The sequence below is a fragment of the Hevea brasiliensis genome, chromosome 16 (genome assembly GCF_030052815.1).
Source record: "Hevea brasiliensis isolate MT/VB/25A 57/8 chromosome 16, ASM3005281v1, whole genome shotgun sequence".
NCBI lineage: Eukaryota > Viridiplantae > Streptophyta > Magnoliopsida > Malpighiales > Euphorbiaceae > Hevea > Hevea brasiliensis.
The window spans coordinates 67639045-67657613 of record NC_079508.1 but is presented as its reverse complement, the minus strand read 5'-3'; the positions used below and the strand labels follow the sequence as shown (position 1 = coordinate 67657613).

The following is an 18569-nucleotide window of genomic DNA, read 5'->3' as shown; positions in this document are numbered from 1 at the left end:
AGCTTATCTAAATTGACTGATTTTTGAAATTCATTCTCATCCAGGTCTGATATTCTTACTGTGGCAAGATCTTATTGACTATGTATAGACCATCCTAGCTTGGGTAAACTTTCCTCTTAAATCAAAAGGGATGGGCCGAGCTTGTTTTAAAACCATGTCTCCCTCTTTGATCTTTCTTGGCTTCACCTTCTTATTAAAGGCTCTGCTATCTTCCTCTGATAAGCCTGCACACGATACAAGGCTCACATCCTCTTTTTATCAATCAAAGCTAGTTCCTCATATCTCTTTTAGGCCCACTCATTTTCTAGGATCTTAGCTTCTAACACTCTTAAGGATTTGACCTCTTGCTTAATGGATAGTACTACTTTAGTCCCATACACTAAAGAGAATAGGGTTGCCCTTGTGGATGTCCTTGTAGTACTATGATAATCTTAAAGAATATAAAGGAGTTTTTCAGGCCAATCTTTATATGTTTCAAATATTTTTTTTCCCAACTAGAACATTTCCATTTATATGGGGATCACACATTTCTGCATGTACTTCTTTTATTATTTGCTCAGCTTATTTTTCTATCACACATAAGAGTTTGTAGAGTTGCCCCCCAGCTAAAGTAAGTTGAGTGGCTAATCTATGAATTATTGCTCTATATCTTTTGTAGACTTATTGCGAGTATTCTCTCACTTCCAGAGACCTCCTTATGTCTTCATATCATTTTCGTTCTCCCTCTAGGTCCACATGTGCTACTATTAATCCTTCATAGCATAAAATTTTACTCCTCATTAGGATAACTAGATAAGTCAACTTTTGATCATTCTTTTCCTATGGGGACACTAGCTTGGCTTGGGAATCAGCCATCCAATTTTAAGCTTAAGGCATGTGCTTATTGGTACTTTGTTAAAAAGGCTATAAATTTATCTCTTTCTTTTTGGGTTAAATCTTCAGCTAACTTAATGTCTTTAGGATTATTTGGTGTACCCAAATTAATAGAGGTTGATTTTGATGCATTAATAGAAATAAATTCTAAATGATTATCAATGCCATGCATACGCCTATTAGAATAAACATCAAATAAGTAAGCAAAATGTATGTCATGTTATTGATCTTTGCCTCAAAATCTTTATCAAGTACATCAGAATTAAAAACATTGGTATCACTACTATGAGCATTACAAAAGACATACTTAAACTTAGGGGTGTAGCCTTAGGTGTTTGGCTTTCCATGCAGTCCTTAGATTAATGGTACTGATTTTCTGCTTTAGCTCTTTCACATGTGATAACCCTTAATCATATGTTCAGGTAATTGCCCCTCTCTTTCAAGAACTTAGGAGGTTTTGACTCTTTTTCCTCTTTAGTTGGCTCATAGCCCAAATCATACCTTGTGATCTACCCCTTCATCTCAAGAAAAGTCACCAGACCATCTATACTTTCTCCTAGGCATGTGTTAAGAAAAAACTTCATCCCTTTCTTCATAGTAGCCACTTTTAGATCCATCTAGTTTTTATAGATCCCAACAACTTGAAAATCTGACACTATTGGAACTGAACCATCTAGTTGTAATGCAACTACCTCCTCATCAAAATTGGTCAAAACATCTAAAGGACCCTCATCATAGCTAGAATTATCACAAATGTCAACAACCATTATAGATTGAGGTTCATTGGGCTTTTGGATGGGTTGGATAAAGTCAATAATTCTGTTAGGGTTATTTGGGGTGATGGAGATCATGTAGAGACCTGATGTAGATAGAAATTTTAGCTAGGCATGGGGCTTTTGGGTTGATTTTCTGGGTCAATTATCCTTTTGGCATCAATTAGGTCTTAGATATCATGCTTAAGTTGAAAGCATCAGTCGGTGTCATAACCGTGGGCTTGGTAGAACAGGCAACATTGGTTGATATCATAGCTAGGTGAGAGTGGATTTGGTAGTGGTCTGGGTGCTAAGAGCTATAGGAGGTCTTGAACTTTGAGACGCTCCAAAACTTCGGATAAGGGTTGGTTGAATTGGAAAAAATCTCCTTGGGGTGTGAGACACAATTTGAACCTCAATAACTTTAATGCCACTTAATTGGCCTACCCCGAGGCCTCTTTCTAAAGTTGACCACAATTGTCTCTTCTAGCTCAAATATCTTAGCGTTCAATATTTCATCAAGTACGGCCATAGTTTCTTCCATCTTAAGTAGTGCAGGTGAAATTCTTACTAGTATCTTCCCTTCCCTAACCCAAGTGACCTGATTGGAAGTCTCTTTGGTGTATTTTGAGGCTATGTTTGCTCAAAAAAAATAGGATTTAAGGATTAACCTAAGCATGCTATGTACATGAATGCAATGCATGAATGAACCATTTTTTTCTTTTTTTTCTTTTTTTTTTTTTGCCTTTACTTTTACAAAACCAAAACTGAACCATACCAATAGAACCAAAACTAAACCAAAACTAGACCATATAAACTGAACTAAAATCGGATCAAAAACTGAATTAAAAAAAAAATCTCAAGAATTGAATCTTCGCCTCCTTATACCTTCAACTCTCACATGCAGGATAAGAAAAAATTCTATCATAGGCTACGGTACACTAGACACACCAACAGGGGGTGGTGCAGGACGATCTTCCCCTTACAAACAAATGATTTATATCCTTAAAGTTTAACCATAAGTAAGCATCCTCTTGCTTAACATGGGTTTTGAAATGGACTTGGGCCTATACACACATTGGGCCTATGCATAGGCCTAGGTTCATCTCAACTACCACTAGAACTTATGGTTTAAACAGTAAGGTTGTAAATCCAGCATAACAAAAATCTATGAGGTGCATAAGCTTGAAATCTATGGCTCATGGGCTTCATTGGGTAGGAAAAGGGTCACCCATGCGAGAGCTTATCCATTAAGCATGACGGCTGGAGCTGTGGCTCTTTTACATACTTGAAGGTACAGGCGTAGGGTGCTAGCATTCACCAATTTGTCATAGCTCGAGTGAAACTATGGTCTCCTTGGCAAGTACTAGTGGGGCTAAAAATGGGTAAGAGTGATCCATGTGATAGTATAGTGCAATGCAAAAAGTTTAACAAATGAATAATATTAGACTAATAGAAACATGTTAAAGTAACTATCCATTTAATCCCCAGTGGAGTCGCCAAACTGTGGGAGGGGGAGGGGGAGGGGGAGGGCGTGAGACAAAATATCATCCATTAGAATTATATAAAATGCACCAGGTAATGCCTAGGAAAGATGGTGGAGTCACAATAGTCTCACTTAAGTACCACCTCCTTAGACAGCATTTCCTAGACATGTACTTCATACAATCCTAATAGAATCAAACCACTAGTAAGTACCGTCTTCCCATAACATTACCACGATACTAAGGATTTATGTCACGAAGGCATAGATAAATAGGAGTCGCCACCCGGGTAATAACCGGGACATATTCAGTGTTTCTTCCGAGGGTCATGGATGGCAACTTACTCCTTGCAGAGTTTCCATAACCATCATTACTATAGCCCAATGTCTAGGTTCGGGATAGTGGGTACGGAAGGGGAAGGTGTTAGGCACCCCTTATGCCCGATCTAACCTCATTGATTCAAGTGCCAGTCCTCTACTAATATTTCTAGCAGACTTATTTATTATTCCTTTATTAAACTTTATCCTAAAAAATGCAATTCTAATCCTACACACGCAAGTAATTCACAAAAGGGTTATTGTTTACACACAATTTTCATGCACAAGTAATTCTTATCTATGGAGTTGCTAATTATTTAAATGATATTTACCAAATGGCTAACATTAATTTATTATTGAGAATTTAATTTACAAACAAATTCAATTTCAAATAACCCTACGTTTTTATTTAGCCTAATTAATTAATTCTCACCAAGTTACCCTAAGGATAATTGAACTAAGTTAATGATGTACATGTATAATTTATTCTAATATCATACAAGGCCCAAACAATCACAACCTAATACAGATTTCTATCATGCAAATTTATTTTAAATTACCAAGTGTTAAATTAAATTTATTTTACATGCCAATGTTAGTTTAATTTACAAACAAGATTAATTTTAATTTATAAAGTATTTATTTAAATTAATTACATGCAAAAGTCAGCTAAATTAAAAACAAAGTTAATTTTAATTTACCAAATAAAAATTTTATTATTACTACAATTTCATGCCAATAGTTATTCGAGGAGTTTAGAGCTACTTACCTGTTAATAAATGCAGTTACCATTGGGGCAAGCTACCCTTAAAAAAGGGTCTTCTCTTCTAGTATAGCAATAATATCCCTGGCTTACTCTCGTTTAGATCCACATAAGCTCCACATAAATACTCTCTTTGGTACTTACTTTAGGGCTACTTACCAATTTTATTTGTAATAAAAAATAAAGAAACTAAAGAAAATAAAAGAAATAAAGAAAATATTAATAACAATTTACATTTGATTTTAACTCTAGTCTCCTAAAGGGTTAAGATTCCTAATTAGTTACAACTACCTAATGGTCTAAATCTTCTAACATGATTCAAACACTTCATAACACTTCTTGAATTAAAAGAAAACAGAAAAATAGATCAAATACCAATTAAAACCCAAGAAAATACAAGAACATGCATAAATATACAATTTTCAAATTCTGACAGATTAACGGTAGCAACAAATTTGATTTTTTAAAAATAGTTAGACATGCCTAAAAATCATAAAAAAAATTACAGAAGACAGCCTGCATATCATACAAGATCATAAAATTTATAAATCAAACAAAACCTTAGCCAAATGGTCTACATAAATCGTAACTTTTCTAAGTGACAAAATCATATTACTTTTTTGTAAAATTTATAACTCATTAACCACAATGGATATGAATACAAAACCAATTGGAAAAGATTCATAAGATTCTGAAATTAATTTTAGACACTAGATTTACACAAAAATATTAAGAAACAGGGGAGATATAGGCTCCACAAGTCGGGTATCCTGTAAATCGATTTTACATGAATCCTAACTTCAAACAGCCATAACTTACAAAATATTAAAGCATTTTTAGTGATTCTTGAGCCTAAAATTAATAGAATTTTGTGTAGAATATGAATATAATTTTTATAAATTTTTTACAGATTCATAAAATAACAAAAAATAATAAAAATATGAGAGACAGAAACTAAACACATGCAGAGTTGTGTATCCCTTCAAATTAATCATGATTACATGATCTATATGAACATATAAAATAAATTAAAAACAAGAAACATAGAATTAAACATTACATGGCATAGATCTTGAAAAGACAATAAAAGAACTAACCTTTAAAAAAAATCACCAAAAAAAAAAGAACTGAAAGAATTTTGGCTATTCATCTCTTTAATTTTTTTTTTGTCTTCTCCTCCACTTTTTTCTTTCTCCTCTCTTTCTCCTCTTTTTTTTTTTTTTTTTTATCAGCGGGGGTATTTATAGGGTTTTGGGAGAGATGTGTGATAGGGTTTGGAGTCGTAGGGTGATAAAGTTTAGATAACTTAAACAACTAGGATTGCAGAATTTGGGTGAGACTGAGATATGGATGAGGTGTTTCAACCAATAGTAAGAGAGGGGAAGGGGAAGGCACCAATAGAAAGTGAGGAAGAGATGTGGTAGGGTTTGAAATCCTAGTGTGATAAGCTTCAGATAACTTAAACAACTGAGATTGAGGAATTTGGGTGAGACTGAGATATGGGTGAGGTATTCCAACCAATAGGTCTTATTTAAAATTCTTAACTAGGCTTTTTTAGACTCATGGGCCCAATTAAACTCAATTAAGTCCATTTAAGAACTACCCATATCAAATTTAAACAAAACAAAATTTTATTTAAATTAAATTAATTTCCCAAAAAGCATATTATTATTTTTTTTCAAGATCATGCCACGAAATTAATAATTCAGTTCCATACCTTCAATTATATCTTATAGTTATACAATTTTTCATCATCGGGTTTCCCACGACCTCAATGCACATACTCATCACAAAATAAGGGTTTACAGTGTGTAATGATTTACATTACAGTGTGATTGAAAGCTGTATGGCTGTATCAAGCTAAGCATTTCACATCCTCTTTTTGCTCAGCTCAGGCTTAAGAATTAATTGACTTTAGGCAAATAATCGAAGAAGCTCCTCATGAAAGAAAAAATGAAAAATCCCATTGTTCAATTAGTAACCATATATGGACCACGGCTCTGGTGTTCCTCTTGGACAATTTGATGATGTTCATGTCCTCAACCATTGTCACTTGCATATGTGCCCCATGAATGCATAATGATTTTTCACGTCGATTCTTTCTAATCTTTTAAATTTAAAAATGAAATAAAAGAATAAGAAATGATCATTCTCCGGTGAAAAGGATTATTGATTGAATTTTTTGGTCATGTTGAGTTCAAGTGTTAAATCACAAGCATTCTTTACCATTACATTAACTTAATTTGGTTAGGTGACATGTTGATGGAACCTCCTTACCACTTAATTAAAAATTTGCTATCTTCTCAGAGAGTTTGATTTAGCCTTCCCATCTTCATCATCACTCACGCTCAAACCATATGTATACAATAACTAATGAATTAGCAATTCAATAGATTGTTGAATGAGAATTATCCCAACCTAACGACAAACGAAACATAAAATCAAATCCATCACCCATTTCATGGTTGGTGTGGCCATGACTTAAAAGCACAACTTTCTTCTCTTGTTTTTCTTTTTCCAGAATGAAACCCTTGAGTGGGATTATATCATTGTGCTTTCATTTTCTTCTAAAGTTTCTTTCACTGGTCCTCAACGCCCAATAAGCAAAGCCAATCTTATGATTTGAAAGGACATTCCACTTGGCATATAAGGCCTGTGTTAAGATTGGTTAAAGTTATATATATGACTTTGCTTTAAGGTAATAAGCTTGCTCTTGAAAACTATATATCACATTTCCTTTTTGGAACGTTTGAATTTGAATGTTTTATTATGTGTTAGAACTCACAAATAATAATAATAATAATAATAATAATAGATTTCAAAATTTCTTATCCATTGTTGCTTTGTTCTTTTCCTTGCAAAAGCTCTTTCCCATGATCTGTTTCTTTGTGCCAAATCTATTTCAAATTTCTTCTGCCTATGTGACCCACATATGTCAATAATATATATATATATATTTTTATATTAATAAAGAGTTTTCTTTTTATGATATTCAAATAATTTTTAAAACTTTAAAATTACTGAATTTTAATGCTGCAAATGATAGCACAACCATTATTATTATATTCTTATGTCCCACAGTGTATTGGGGTGATTTGGCCAAAATCAAATTTAAGAATCAATCATGTTGCTAGTATTATATTCTCAGAACTTAATTAGCCAGCTAGAGTTTTCTTTATACTGTTATATTAATAACTTATTTTCGAGTGCATTATGTTGTATACGAATTAAAAATGAGAGATTATTTAAATTAATAAAGAGTCCTAATAGAAATTGACAAAAGGAAGATTTGGATATGTCCTTTTTGACTAAAGCTTATTTATTATATTATAAAAAATTAATTAATAAAGTGAAAACTACTACAAACATCGTTACCATCCTAATCAACCATATGTTATTAGTTTTTATATTATCCCCTTAATTTTTTTTTTTCATATTTTGACAATCACCTGCTGTGAAGCGATCAACTGCAAAACGGTTGGTGAATTACGGCCTCAGTTCGAAAACCGTTAGAAGGCCAATTCAGTAATTTAATTCATTCACCGCCGTATTACATGTTATATTTAAACGTACCGCAGCATAAATTATGAGTACAAAACCAAAAATATCACAATGTCCGGCAATCAGGGGGGTGTTTCCGCAACTTTATCTTTATAAAAAGGAGGGAGGAAGGGAGGAGTTATGAATGCGGGACCCACAGAAGCCGTGACCATTCTACTACAACACCACACTTCCACGCCTCCACCTTCACCCCCTTCTTCGCTCAACTTCGAACTTAAAACCGCCCCTTTTCCGGTTTTATCCGTGCACATCTCTCATGACCCTTATTTCCTCTTCCTTTCACTGACTTGGTTTTCAACAACACTTAACATTTATTTCCTCGGGAACCAAACAGAAGAAACAAGCAGCTATTCTGCTTGCATTGACCTTATGATAGCTTCGCTCCCTTTGCACTATGGCCGCTGCAGGTTATGGTAATTACAGAAATGGCACTCACAGCAGCAGGAACTCTCTCAATAGCACCAACAAAGTCGACAGGCCTCTCTCTTTTAACTCAAATGCTAAGAATTCTTCTCTTAAATCCAAGTCCTTGAATAGTTCCGGCCTCCGTAAAAGTGCTCCTGCTTCTCTCGGCGCTGCCACCGAAGCCGCCAAGGACGATGCTGGAGGTTTGTTACTGCTATTTCGTTAAATGATTGAGATCTTTTGTTATTTTTGTTCTTTTTTATGTTTGTGTTTTGGACATAGTTCTGTTTATGAGTTTTTCAAATCAGAAATGGCAATTGAGGGAGTTTGAATGCTACGTAATTGCAAAGATAGAACATTGCATTATTGAAATTTTGAACGCTTGCTTAGTTTTAACCACTTCTTTTTAATTGCTTTGAACTGAAAATTCGATTTCTGCTGCTTTTTTTTTTTGTGTTTTTTCCCTTCTTGGAGTTATGAAACTTAGGTTGCCAAAAACCGCTTCGTTCTCATATAAATGTAGATCACTAGAAATTTTCTAATGATGAGCTTTTGTTGTCGCTAGAGAGTGATGAATTGTATTTTGATGTTGGTTGCTTGTAGTTCCTGGAAGAGTTAGGGTAGCTGTGAGATTGCGGCCACGAAATGCAGAGGAAATGGTGGCAGATGCTGATTTTGCTGATTGTGTAGAATTACAGCCTGAGGTAGCTTGACAGAGTTTTAACTGAATAACATCTTCGTTTGATAAATTTTGGCTTACTAAATTCCACATCACTTCTACTTGCTTTTAGCTTAAGAGGTTGAAACTTCGGAAAAACAACTGGGACTCAGATACCTATGAGTTTGATGAAGTGCTTACTGAGTTTGCATCCCAAAAACGTGTTTACGAGGTTGTAGCAAAGCCCGTTGTAGAGGTAAATCTCGATGCTGTTTGTATTTCAATTTTTTTGATTTCCTACATGAATTTTGAAAATTCTTAGTGAACCTTTTATTTGTTTGTGTTCAATTATTGGATTTGCTAGCACACAGGTGGTGTTTTCACTGGTTAGAAATCTAGGTTTTTGTCTCTCGATTGTGTCATTGACAGAGTGATGTCAGTGGTATCCAATTCTATGTCATTGATCAAAAGCAACAATTGTCGTGTACCTTATTGGTTGCATTACTTCTTTCATTCGAAGGCCTGGTATAGATATACCTAGGTTCATTTTGACCTTTGCTTTCATATATAATAAGGCATGAATGGTGTCAAAGGACATATGCTTTTTGAGCAAATAAATAAGAGTTCCCCAGAAAAGCAAATTCATTCAAGGCAATAGATCGAAGAGTTGTTCAACATTAGAGCAATGACTCTGAGCAAATAGGTTAATGTTCTAAAACTTTTGTGATAATAGATTTATATATCTAATTTTGTTTTTATTTTGATCACCATGAACCTAATAAAGGTACTATAATTTCGGAATGAAATAAGGGCACTATAATTCTCCTCCCACCTTCCTCTAGAATTTATTTCTCTTATTTTCAATAAGTTGTTTGTTTCCATTATCTAGAGATATTAAAGCGGTCCTCTGTCCTTAATAGTAATCAAGTAAGGCTCGATTTATTTATCATCTCTTCAATTAGGTTAAACTGAAAGTGATATTGTTTTTCAAACAAATCCTGCTTTCATCAGCTCAAACTTGCTATACCAAGTTTAAAGCCAAATGGAAATTGGCACCCAAGTTTTCTTCCTGTTAACACTGCACTCATGAAGTGGAGTTGATTTACTCTGTAAAAGAGAATTGAGTAGTACATAACAAGTGTACTTGACAGTCCAGGGCAGAAATCTAGAGTGCCAACTTATGTTTTAGTCTGTGTGATTGCAAGCAAGTCATACTTGGTCTACAGGGAGAGTAACTGTAACAACTTTGCTGTGGCCAAACATGCTAAGCATCTGAAGTTATCAGATTAACTGAATCTCCATTGTGCTATCATTCCTAAATAATATATCTTGTTTGTGTCTCCTTCATCCACTTCCCCCTCTTGACTTCAACCACCTTAGATTATTCATTTATGATAATTATGAATGTATTCTGGAAACAAATGCTTATTTTAAATGCTATCATGTAAATTCATTAATGATTTTCACCTTCCCTTTGTCTCATAACTTGGAAATATAAAGGAAGTATGCATTGTATGCATGTGAGAGTTTGAAAGTGACTCTTCTTTCTCCCAATCCTCCTGAGACTCCAACTGATATACCTACTTGTAAATTGTGTCTGCAGAGTGTTTTGGATGGATATAACGGGACAGTCATGGCATATGGGCAGACTGGTACTGGTAAGACATATACTCTTGGACGACTTGGGGAGGAAGATACAGCTGCTCGTGGAATAATGGTCCGTGCTATGGAGGATATTTTAGCAGATGTTTCTCAGGAGACAGATTCTGTCTCAGTCTCCTATTTGCAGGTTGATGGTCATTAACACAAATCTTTGTCTTATGTTTCTGATATTGTAATTTTTTTTTGTTAGTATCTTGCTAAATTTATGGATTTTTACTAGTTAATAATTTTTTTGCAAATGCTTAGAATGGTCAAATCTGTCTAATATTTTCATTTTTTTTTAAATGTGCAGTTATATATGGAGACTATACAGGACCTCCTTGATCCTACAAATGATAACATTTCTATTGTGGAAGACCCAAAAACTGGAGATGTTTCACTGCCAGGAGCTAGCCTAATTGAAATTAGGGATCAGCGGAGTTTTGTGGAACTATTACGGTCAGGAGAAGTGCACCGCTTTGCTGCAAATACGAAATTGAATACCAAATCTTCTCGTAGTCATGCTATTCTGATGGTGAATTAGATTATATTTCCTTACTTTACGGTTCTTTTGAACAAGCCAAAAACCTAAATAGAAAATTTTTGAGCTTTTGCATGTGAGCATGTCTATTTAAGTAAAACATTAATAGAAGCCTTAAATACTATAGGTGCACGTGAAGAGGTCTGTTAAGGGAAGAGACTCTGCTCTTTCAAGCAACAATGGTGACAACTCCCACAAGGTTAAAAGTCTGAAGCCTCCTGTTGTTCGGAAAGCCAAGCTTGTTGTGGTAGATCTTGCTGGTTCAGAGCGTATTGATAAGTCTGGTATGTTGGAAGATGGGGTTGTGAACCGTACCCATTCCTACCCTTTTTTTTTATATTTTCTTATTATTTTTTTCTTCTTGTTTGACAGGGTTATTTCTGAAATATAATTACTAATTTATTTATTGTCTGGAAATGGATAAATAATTGAGTCACAAGTATGTTCAACTCTAGAGAATAACTGGGTTTTAAGCAGAACTGTTGCTCAGAGTGCTTTAATAACACCATTCCTATACAAAAATCAAAATAAAAAAAAATCTGAAAAACAAGGAATAACTGTCTCCCTTCCCCCTGGCAATTTTGTTTGTGTGATCCGGATGAAGTATGCAAGTACATCTGTCGTTTTTGTTTTTTAATTTTCACTTGTATTACTGCAATTTAAAAAAATATATATATTGTAAAAGCCATCAAGCTTGCCTTCACATTTTGGGTTTGTTTTACTCATTCACTATTTGGCAGGAAGTGAGGGGCATACTCTAGAGGAGGCCAAATCTATTAATCTCTCCTTGAGTGCACTAGGGAAGTGCATTAATGCACTGGCAGAAAATAGTCCACATGTCCCAGTTCGTGATTCGAAGCTTACTAGATTGCTTCGAGATTCATTTGGAGGTAATATAAATACATACAAAGAATTACTTTTTCCTTTTGTATTTGGGCGTTTGCTGGATCACGTATGAAACATTTTGTTTGTTCATCTATCTATATTCTATAATATATATAAAAGCATAAATAAGGGGTGAAACCTATTTTTCATTTTTTAAACTTTCAATAATGTTTTATTTAAAAAAATTCATTTTTGAATTTTTTGTTACTTTTTAATTTTTTAAATAATTTTTATTTTTGATAAAATTATAAAATTTTTATTTTAATAAAATTATAAAATTTTTATTTTAATAAAATTATAAAATTTTGATTTTTTAATAAAATAGAAAAAGATTTTATATTCAAGAATATTTTTAATAATAAATTAAAAATAATTTTTTAAAGATTATTAATAAAATGTATTAGTATTTCATTTCAATTTTGATCAATTTAAGTAAATTGGATAACATTAGCACTCACTAAACCTTTTTTTTATAAGTTAGACCTATTTTTAATTAAAAATTAAACAACATATTAGTATTTAATTTATAAAATGTACTAAAATATCAAAAAATATTATTCATGGAATTCATATATATAGTTATGGTAATATATTTATACATAATATAAATCACATGTTCGTTATAAGTTATATAAAATTGTGTTGCTCATGCATGCCACAAAAACTAGTATAATTAAATGTAGCTAACTATTGTAAACTATGTGTTCTTTTACATTTTTTAAATGACTTGAATCTTGTGATTGGAATATAAAAGTAGAATTACAAAGAGTTCACCAATTTGAAAAGTTTTCATGCTAGCCAATTTTTAGCTGTCATCTACAAAATGTCTGTCATCTGGCTATGTTATTATGAACTAGCATCTGAGCAAACACTTAAAAAGTGGTTGGTATTTTGTAATATTGAGTTTATTAGGTGCCTGACTTCATGAAATTCTAACAGGGTCAGCAAGAACTTCTCTGGTTATTACAATTGGTCCTTCCCCACGCCATCGAGGAGAGACAGCAAGCACTATAATGTTTGGTCAAAGGGTGGGGACTGAAATCACTTTGTTTTGTTTTACTTTTATTTGTTGTTATCGTTTGTTAATTTAAAATTTTTTTTTTTGCAATCTCCTTATCATAGGCAATGAAGGTGCAGAATATGTTGAAATTAAAGGAAGAATTTGATTACAAAAGTTTGGCTAGAGTGCTAGATATACAATTGGACAAACTCATTGCAGAACATGAAAGGCAGCAGAAAGCATTTGAGGAGGAAATTGAAAGAATAGCTATAGAAGCACAAAATCAGATTTCTGAAGTTGAAAGAAACTACGAAGATGCATTAGAGGTATGTTTTCTATCTATTAATGAAGTATTGGTTTTTGTGTGCATGGATGGGTTGGTTGTCAAGGTAGAAATAGAGAGGCAGAGACTTGTCATTTCAACTTCTATTAAAGTTGTGATTGTTGGTTTGTATTGTACATATAATGCCATAATACCTTTAACCATTATTGACATTAAAGTGTTTCCTGAAATGCCTGTCGTTTAACTGCACCTTGGAATTCATTTTGCTAATCCTCATGGCTCATACTTGGTATGGTGCTCAGTCTTTGATCTGTTCCATGTGAAAGCTAATTAGGCGTGTATTTGAATTTTTATTCCTTTTTGTAGAAGGAAAGAGTAAAATATCAGAAAGCGTGTATGGATTCAATAAAGAAACTAGAAGAGAAATGGATGCTGAACAAGCAAAAGCATGTTAGCGATGACAACAAGGTTGGACTCAAAGATGATAGTTCTGATGTGACATCTAAGGAAGAGGTGATTTCATAATGTTGTGTAACTTTTGAGATTTTGTGGTCTGTAATATTGGTATATTGATGTTAATATAACTAACTGGGTTTTGAAACGCTTTTCTAATGAGTAGCTGCTAGAAATTTTCACCTCTTTGATTGTTGAATAGACGATTTTTGGTTTCATCCTCTCACTTGTGGCACACAGGGTTCCCAGGTAGCTGCTATGGAGGAAGTTGCTGAGCTAAAAAAATTGCTTCAGAAAGAGGCACACTTAAGGAAGGCTGCTAAAGAGGAAGTTGATAATCTTAAAAGTCAGCTAGCTCAATCAAAGAAGTTGGAGGTATATTTTGGTCTCTCTCAGCAATTTGCCCCTTTTATCTCTTTGGAATCTTTGGTCTTCATTGGTATCAGGTAGAACATTGACTTTGGTGTTCTAGGCAACAGGAAATTCTGAGGTTTTAAAGCTTCTTAAGATGCTGGAAGATGAGGCATGCCAGAAAGAAAAACTTGAAGGGGAAATAGCAATACTACAAAGTCAGCTGTTACAAGTAAGTTTTGAGGCTGATGAGGTATGCGTCATTGAAATTATTAGTATGTGAAAATGTTTAGTTACTTCTAAGAGAGATCCTCCATATGGGAATTATATTAATTATTAGTATGCTTCATTGAAATTGTGTACAAAGGGTGCTGGAACTCTATTGGACTCTGATGTAGACAGCAAGAGAACTTCATATGGGAATTATATTAATTATTTACTGTGGTATCAGCAGTAGAGTTTATAAGCATGCTCTTGATTCCTAAGGAATTCTAATGTGAAGCTTAGAATCTTTTTTTTTTTTTTTGTCCTCTTTTCACAGAAAAACCAGGTTTGAAATCCTCTAAATAATTGCAGATTTCAGCCACTCAAATCCTGTCTCTCTTCCAGATTTCCTTAGTTCTACAATTTTCAAATTTGATCTTTGTTTATTAAAACTCCTCTTAGCTGTCCTGCATCAGACTCATTCTTTAGATGTCAATTAGATTGGAAATCATAACTTTTAATGGAATAGATTGCTGTTGAGTGATCTTACAATTCTTTCACATTCAAGATGTTGAATTCTCCATGAGTAATCTATGTTGAGAACCCTGCAATACAAATACTGCAGCAGTGAGCAACCTTTTCTAAACTAAATTAAGAAATCAGTGATCAATGATAGATGTTGCCTGTTATGATATGTTAGGGTTGAAAATTTTAGGCATTCTTATTATTAGCAAGTGAGTGATCACCTATAATGTTATGTGCATAACATGTAAAATGTGACCGCTTGATATCTAAAATCTGAAGTCTGATTATTGAGTATCTTTTAGACAAGAAGAAGACTTGATAAGGGCGGGTCTGAGAAAATTCTTGGGGGTCGAGATTCTCAAATGTCTCAACTTCAACATCCACAGCTAAATGATACAGCAAATGGGGAGAAGGCTTCAATAGCTAAACTCTTTGAACAAGGTAGTAGTTGGTTCTTGACTCTGGCACTTTATTTATTTGTTTATTTTTAATTTGGCACTATAACTAAAGTTGATGGATCTCTGATCTCCTTTCTAATTTCCCCCCCTTAATATGATCCAATGTTTTTCAGTTGGATTGCATAAGATCCTGTCATTGCTTGAAGCGGAAGATGCTGATGTGCGAATTCATGCTGTGAAAGTTGTAGCAAATCTAGCAGCTGAAGGTATCTTTCTAACTTCTGCTGCAATGAGTTTCTCTTAACCTCTATCCCAGTTTACTAAGAATTGTGCTAGTATTTATCGTATGTAATTGTTGGTTTAGGGCCTTAAGAACTTGCAGTCCTTGTCTATCTGGCTGTATTGATGTGAAAATTCCTGTTTTATACAGAAACAAATCAAGAGAAGATTGTAGAAGCTGGTGGTCTTACGTCTCTGTTGACACTGCTAAGAAGCTCTGAGGATGAGACCGTACATAGAATAGCAGCTGGTGCAATTGCCAATCTTGCAATGAATGGTAAGTATTGAATCCATTACTTGATTCATTATGTCCAATGTGAAGATCGTGCTGAATTATTGCTACTTTTCTCAATGGGGACTTTTGCATTTGATTTCCATCTTTCATGTATGACTTATTTCTATATCAAATCAGAAACCAACCAAGAGCTCATAATGGCTCAAGGGGGCATCCGTTTATTATCCATGACAGCAGCCAATGCTGAGGATCCTCAAACACTTCGAATGGTTGCTGGAGCCATAGCCAATCTTTGTGGAAATGGTAAACTAACTTTTTGTTAATTTTCAATGTTTATTCTGCCAACTTTTAAGTCCTCTTGCTTCCAGAATTTCAAAATTTAAAGTTTCATTTGAATTTGATGACTTTGGTCCGGTCCAAAAAAATTAGTTGTAAAAAAATGTTATATTAATTATGTTTCCAGTAAATATTAAGGTTGTAATAGCATGTTGAGTTAGAGAATTTCTCTCAAAATTTTCTCTCCAATTTGCTCGTATCTGTTGTTGAAAGATAACTGTTAAGCTGTTGATAGTTAACCGAGATATGAGGCTCAAAACTAATGGGCTCTTCTTCTTCTCTTCCTCTTTGTGTCTCTTTCCCAGTCTTAGGTTTAGCAGCACAGATTGCGGTTGTATTGATATTACCAATTATGGTAGCTAGTCTTTTAATTGCATATACCTGTGATCTGTAAATAATTACTATGAAGTTGCATCATTCAGATAAATTGCAAATGAAGCTAAGAGGTGAAGGTGGCATCAAGGCTTTGCTAGGAATGGTTAAGTACAGGCATCCTGATGTTCTTGCACAAGTTGCTCGTGGAATAGCAAATTTTGCAAAATGCGAGTCGAGAGCATCAACTCAAGGTATTAATTTACAAAAGAGGCTTCACTGAAGTTTGTCAGTGCTGCTGTTTGTAATCTATAGAGTTGTTTCTCTGCTTGTCACGCAATTAACTGTTAAACTAACAACATTTTTTGATCAAGTTTGCATCTAATCTTGGTTTGTGCCATATTGAATTCCAAATATGAATCTCTAGTTAAATATGATGCTTATGGGATGCATAATATGGAACTAGTATCAAATGGTGCAGGATCTAAGAATCGAAAGTCTCTTCTGATTGAGGATGGTGCACTTCCATGGATTGTGCAGAATGCTAACAATGAAACCTCACAAATCAGGCGCCATATAGAACTTGCACTCTGCCACTTAGCACAACATGGTAAGTTTGCTTCTTCGTATATAATATAGTACAAGTTGCCCTCCCATTGAAGGTTATCTGAGACCCAAGAGGGCTTGAATTTACTACACCGCAGAAGTAAATGCCAAAGACATGATTAGTGGAGGTGCACTTTTGGAACTGGTTCGCATCTCGCGAGACTGTTCAAGGGAAGATATAAAGACTCTTGCAAATCGAACCTTAACCTCAAGCTCTACTTTTCAAGCTGAATTGAGGCGACTACGTATAGATTATTGATGAATTTGTGGAGATTTAGAAACGAGCACATCTTATCCAAAAAAAAGCGGCACATTAGCTTAAATTATTTGTTTATTATTTTTGGACTGAAGGTTGAATTAATTTCATCTGGAATTATTGATCTCTCCTACTTTCAAGAGCAAGCACGAAGACTTTCTGCTGTGTTCCTGTTGAAATTTTGTTATTAAGAAGGGTTTGCTTGGATTTGAGTACCCTATATTGGTTAGGTACATATAAAGCCTTAGATTTGTTGGGTGTATATTAACCCTAGTGATTCCATTCCAGTGTAGCTTGGAGTTGTTGCACAAATTTCTTTGTATATGAATTGAATAGGGAACACTAACATTCTAGCATTTCTTGTAAAGATAAAAAAATTAGATTGATGTGAGTTTTCTACGTCATTCAGGATTTCAGTAATATTTGCTTTATTATTATTATTATTATTATTGTTATTATTATTATTTTGCTTAAAATTTACAGGCTGATATTCGCTGGGACTCTTTTTTTTTTGGGAAGTTACAGTAACATCCAGAAATAGGCATTGCACGTGATCTTTGGAGTAATGAACAGCTCATCTCAAGATAGTCCTAAATCATGGGTCTCCATATTCTATTGGATGATATGAGTCGACTCCATTCAAAAGCCTTAAGTTCTCGCCAATATAATGGCATTTCTAGAATAAGGGGTGAGTAGCATGAAAAGCCAAGTTTCCGTCCAATTAACAGCATATTGAACAATTTTTTTTCAGCACTGGTTATTTTTCTTCGAGTGAGATAATTCATTCGAAGTTTGCGTAGCATATAGGATTTCCATAGAAATGGAAACAGGCATTACCAAGAAACACTGGGTAATGTATCTACAGTTGGTCAATATTTGAAGTAAAAAAAAAAAAAATATTAGGTTCATGAAATTCAAAATTTCGTTCATCCCTTCCTACGTCCTAAAATTTATTTATTATTGTACTAAAGAGTGTGGGCAATTTCCTGCGGGTACTTACTATCAAGTGTTATCCTAAGAAGATTCCAGTTGATTTTAGTAAGGCTTAATGGGCTGCATTTGGGTTGGAGAGAGACAAAAGCATGGGCCACGGGAGACCACCTCTCTCACTGCGCCACGCTTTTGTGTTCTAAAAACGCAGTGCATCACACTCATCAGTTATTGCTTCTATTCAATTTCAGCCTAGCCAACAAGACGATGAAACAAACAAGTTCAAGCTTTCAGCTTTGAAAGTAATCAGACTTGTTCATTTTCAGAGAGAGATGATAACAAGAAAAGGTAGCTTCCTATTTTAGTTACAGGCCTTTTTTTATTATTAATTTTTCATCCTAAATGTCACTATTTACATTTCATACAATGATATTCGCACTGCTTAATGCCTTATTTATTCCTTCAGAAATGAAAATGTAAATAATTGTTTCTGTACCAATTTAACTAATTTATATTATCTA

The 18569-nt window shown here is 34.0% G+C and overlaps 1 protein-coding gene across 4 annotated transcripts; it reads left to right on the top strand.

Moving 5' to 3' along the window:
• The first annotated feature begins 7825 nt into the window (after positions 1-7825).
• Positions 7826-17561, top strand: LOC110631782 (kinesin-like protein KIN-UA). 4 transcript variants are annotated; one of them, XM_058138243.1, is made up of 19 exons: positions 7826-8358; positions 8759-8859; positions 8947-9069; positions 10417-10602; positions 10768-10989; positions 11123-11279; positions 11736-11885; positions 12820-12908; positions 13003-13206; positions 13530-13676; positions 13857-13991; positions 14089-14199; positions 14999-15137; positions 15268-15360; positions 15525-15650; positions 15786-15911; positions 16367-16510; positions 16723-16866; positions 16961-17561. In XM_058138243.1, the coding sequence occupies exons 1-19, from the start codon at positions 8145-8147 to the stop codon at positions 17119-17121; spliced, it is 2772 nt and encodes a 923-aa protein (XP_057994226.1). In that variant the 5' UTR covers positions 7826-8144; the 3' UTR covers positions 17122-17561. The 4 variants fall into 4 exon arrangements, with proteins under 4 accessions (XP_057994226.1, XP_057994224.1, XP_057994227.1 ...); XM_058138241.1 differs by having other exon boundaries at positions 14089-14220; XM_058138244.1 differs by having other exon boundaries at positions 7827-8358; positions 16738-16866.
• The last annotated feature ends 1008 nt before the right edge of the window (positions 17562-18569 follow it).